This window comes from Gracilinanus agilis, unplaced genomic scaffold (genome assembly GCF_016433145.1).
Source record: "Gracilinanus agilis isolate LMUSP501 unplaced genomic scaffold, AgileGrace unplaced_scaffold17379, whole genome shotgun sequence".
In the NCBI taxonomy this organism is placed as follows: Eukaryota; Metazoa; Chordata; class Mammalia; order Didelphimorphia; family Didelphidae; genus Gracilinanus; species Gracilinanus agilis.
In genome coordinates, this window is record NW_025348450.1 from 1 (window position 1) to 4,457 (window position 4,457).

General features: G+C 45.6%; 1 protein-coding gene across 1 annotated transcript; it reads left to right on the top strand.

The window, feature by feature from the left end:
* Positions 1 to 996: 996 nt before the first annotated feature.
* Positions 997 to 2,911, top strand: LOC123254201 (scavenger receptor class F member 1-like; the record flags this gene model as incomplete). The annotated part of the gene is made up of 2 exons (XM_044683258.1): positions 997 to 1,526; positions 2,405 to 2,911. Coding segments are annotated over 2 exons (753 nt in total), but the record flags the coding sequence as incomplete, so codon positions are not given.
* Between the last annotated feature and the right edge of the window lie 1,546 nt (positions 2,912 to 4,457).

Here is a 4,457-nt window from a genome sequence, read left to right on the forward strand (position 1 = left end):
GAGAGAGAGAGAGAGAGAGAGAGAGAGAGAGAGAGAGAGAGAAACAAAGAAAGATAGAAACAGAGAGAAAATGAGAGAGAATGAGAGAAAATGAGAGAAAATGAGAGTCAGAGGGAGAAAATGAGCGATAGAATGAGAAAGAGACAGAGAGAGACAGAGGGAGAGGGGGAAAGGGAGAGGGAAAGGGAGGAAGAGAGAGAGAGAGAGAGAGAGAGAGAGAGAGAGAGAGAGAGAGAGAGAGAGAGAGTNAGAGAGAGAGAGAGAGAGAGAGAGAGAGAGAGAGAGAGAGAGAGAGAGAGAAGAAAGAGAGACAAAGGCATCAGGAATGAACCAGGCTGGGGAAGGAAACTTCCTGTCCAGTCAGCAGGAAGCACTATTTGAGCCGTGACCCCACGAGGTAGAGCGAGGATTGGGCTGATGGATAGTTCCTGGTTATCGAACTCCTAGTTCCTTCCTTAGAGGTTCTTGACCTCTTTTTCTTGGGGAAGCTGGGAAGGACATTGGTGACTCTCCTTCCAAAGGAGGGGGAAATTCTTTCTTGAACCTGTTGGTTGTTGCTGTGCCGGTCACTGGGTGCCCACAAGTGGGCAGGCCATAGGGATCCCCTAAAACCCAGCTGTTGACTGCCATCAGTCCTGATGGCCTCGGCTCCCCCCTCCTTGGGTTTGGTGACTACGGAAAAGGGAATTCACCTGTCTGGCCTCCAGTTTCCTCCTCTGGAGAATGGAGGTGGCAGTGGTGAAGGGGGATTGGCTGATGTGAAACTTCCAGGAAAGGGAGGACAAGTGGGATGTCAGGAGAGTCCAGGATTTGGGCCTGGGAGGACCTTGGATCTATTTCCTGACTGTGTGACCTTGGACAGTACAGTAGCTTCTCTGGTTCTGTTTCCTGATCTAAGTGGAGAGGTTGGTTGAGGCCCTTCCTGCTCCCCTGGTACCCAGAGCCCAAGTGCCTCAGGCTACCTGCTCTGCTGCCTGATTCTCTTTCCCTTATTCCTCAGGCTGCCCTGGCCAATACTGGGGCTCCGATTGCCGCGAGAACTGTCCCTGCCATCCCAATGGGCAGTGTGATGCCGTCACGGGCCAGTGCACCTGCAACAAAGACCACTGGGGTGGGCAGTGCCAGTTCCTGTGCCCATGTGGCCTCCACGGGCACTGTAACCCACTGACAGGGGCCTGCCGCTGTGAGCCAGGCTGGTGGACAGACTCGTGCCGCAAAGCCTGCCAGTGCAGCTCCTACTCTTTGGGCTGTGACCAGATGACGGGGGCCTGCCAATGCGAGCCAGGCTGGTGGGGCAGACGCTGCAGCTTTCGATGCTCGTGCCATCACTCTGCCTGCAACCAGAACACGGGCCGGTGCATTTGCCGGGATGGCTGGTGGGGGCCTGAGTGCCAGAAACGCTGTACCTGCCAGCATGGCCACTGCAATCCCACCAACGGGCACTGTGCTTGCCACCCAGGCTACCAGGGTCCCCTGTGTGAGCAAGCCTGCCCCCCCGGCCGCTATGGGGTCCAGTGCCTGGACAGGTGAGGAGCCCAGGGCAGAGAGGCCCAAGCTGGGCTCCTCCAGGGTGCAGGAGGGCAATAAAGGAAAAGGGAGGAGGTCTGGGGGATGCAGTGGAGGGAAGTAGCTAGACTTACTCTGCACCCCTTAATGCTAGTGCTTTCCCTCTGAGATCACCTCAAATTTACTTTTTTTTTTTTTAACCCTTACCTTCGGTCTTAGAATTAATCCTATGTGTTGGTTCTAAAGCAGAAGAGCAATAAGGACTAGGCAATGGAGGTCAAGTGACTTGCTCAGGGTCACCCAGCTAGGAAGTGTCTGAGGCCAGATTTGAACCCAGGACCTCCTGTCTCTAGGCCTGGCTCTCAATCTCCTAAACCCAGCTGCCCCCCAATTTATCTTTAATAATTATTATAGGGGCAAAAATACTATTTAGTATATTATATCATTAGTATATTATTTCACTAGCATTCATCTACCTTAATTTGTTCAAGTGTTCTCCCATGGATGGGGAATGTGGATGAAAGATCAGGGCCAAGATAAGGTGGGAAGGGGCAGCTAGCTAGCACAATGGATAGAACTCCAGGCCTGGAATTGGGAGGTCCTTGGTTCAAATGTGTCCTTAGACACTTCCTAGCTATATGAGCCCGGACAAGTCACTTAACCCTGTTTGCCCACTCCTTGCCCTTCTATCTTAAGAGTTATTACTGGAACAGAAAGTGAGAATTTAAAAAAAAAAAAAAAACCTTAAAGAAAAAAGATAAGGTGGGAGCGGGCAGGCTGGTAAAGGTGAGGGGAGCAAGGGGAGAGGAGAGGAGGGTCTGGGGCCTGACATGGGCAGGACTGGGAGATCCCCTGCATTCACAATCCCCCACTTCTCTTTCCTCCTCTGCCCTCCTAGTTGCGGTCATTGCAGGCAGAAGGAGCCCTGCTCTCCTGACACAGGGGCCTGCCTGGCCTGTGAGCCTGGCTGGAATGGAACCCGCTGCAATCAGCTGTGCCCGCCAGGCACCTATGGGGACAATTGTGGGCAGCTCTGCCCCCAGTGCCGGCGAGGTGAGGCTTGCCAGCCTACCAGTGGGCACTGCCAGCACTGTGACCCAGGGCGAACAGGGCCCAGGTAAGAGCATGTCTCCTCTTCCCCAAGATGCCTCTAGAGTGGGTGAGCAGAGCTGAGCAGGACCAGCCTCCAGGAGAATCCCTACCCCTGGACACCTTCCTCCTGGATCGCTCCCTCTGAGGCTGCTCCCTAAGTCCCCTCTAAGGCCTGCTGTTTGGGAAGCAAAACCTGTTCACCACAGTGAGAGGCAAGAAGTAGGCAGGCCCTGAGGGTGGCTGGGATACAAGATGGGGCACACTGGGGGGTCTTTTTGGAAATATTGCTCTTTCCAGCAAGGTGGCTTAGTGAAGGGGGTACTAGGTTTAGAGTTACAAAAGTCTGAGTTCAAATCCCGTCTCAGATCTTTAAAAGCTGTTGATTATTTCCACTAGCTTTTTAGTTGATTCTCTAGGATTCTTTAAGTACACCATCAAATCATCTGTAAAAAGTGATAGCTTGGTCTCCTCATTGCCTATTTTAATACCTTCGGTTTCTTTTTTCTTCTCTAATTGCTACTGCTAGTATTTCTAGTATAATGTTAAATAATAGAGTTGACAATGGGCATCCTCGTTTCACTCCTGATCTTATTGGGATCTTATTGGGAAGGCTTCTAATTTATCCCCATTGCAGATGATGGTTTTAGATATATATTGTTTATTATTTTTAGAAAGGTTCTTCTATTCCTATACTTTCTAGTGTTTTCAATAGGAATGGGTGTTGTATTTTGTCAAAGGCTTTTTCTGCATCTATTGAGATAATCAGGTTTTTGTTTGTTTGCTTGTTGATATGGTCAATTATGTGGATGATTTTCCTTATGTTGAACCATCCTTACATTTCTGATATAAATGCCACCTGATCATGATGGATAATCCTCTTGATCACTTGCTGGAGTCTTTTTGCTAGTATTCTATTTAAGATTTTTGCATCTATGTTCATTAAGGAGATTGGTCTGTAGTTTTCTTTCTCTGTTTTTGTTCTACCTGGATTTGGGTTCAGTACCATATTTGTGTCATAAAAGGAATTTGGTAGAACTCCTTCTTTGCTTATTATGTCAAATAATTTGTATAGTGTTGGGATTAATTGTTCTTTGAATATTTGATAAAATTCAGTTCTTTGATGGCTTGTTCAATTTCTTTTTCTGATATGGGATTATTTAAGTATTCTATTTCTTCTTCTGTTAACCTAGGCAATTTGTATTTTTGTAAATATTCATCCATATCACCTAGATTACCATATTTATTGCTATATAATTGGGCAAAATGATTTTTAATGATTACCTTAATTTCCTCTTCATTAGAGGTGAGATCTCCCTTTTTATCTTTGATACTGTTAATTTGGTTTTCTGCTTTCCTTTTTTTTATTAGATTGACCAGTATTTGTCTATTTTATTTGTTTTTTCAAAGTACCAGCTTCTAGTCTTATTTATTAATTCAATAGTTCTTTTATTTTCAATTTTATTAATTTCTCCTTTAATTTTTAGGATCTCTAATTTAGTTTTCATCTGGGGATTTTTAATTTGTTCGCTTTCTAGTTTTTTAATTTGCATCCCCAATTCATTGACCTCTGTCCTCCCTAACTTGTTAACATATGTACTCTAGGATATAAATTTCCCCCTGAGTACTGCTTTGGCTGCATCCCATAAACTTTGATAGGATGTCTCATTATTGCCGTTCTCTTCAATGAAATGATTAGTTGTTTCCATGATTTGTCTTTAATTAACCAATTTTGGAGAATCATAACTTATCATAGTAAATACTATTATGTTAATATCCATTATATACTATAATAATTATTATTCAATATTATTACTATGTTATTATCCTTGTTATATTATAATTTATTACAATTAGTATAC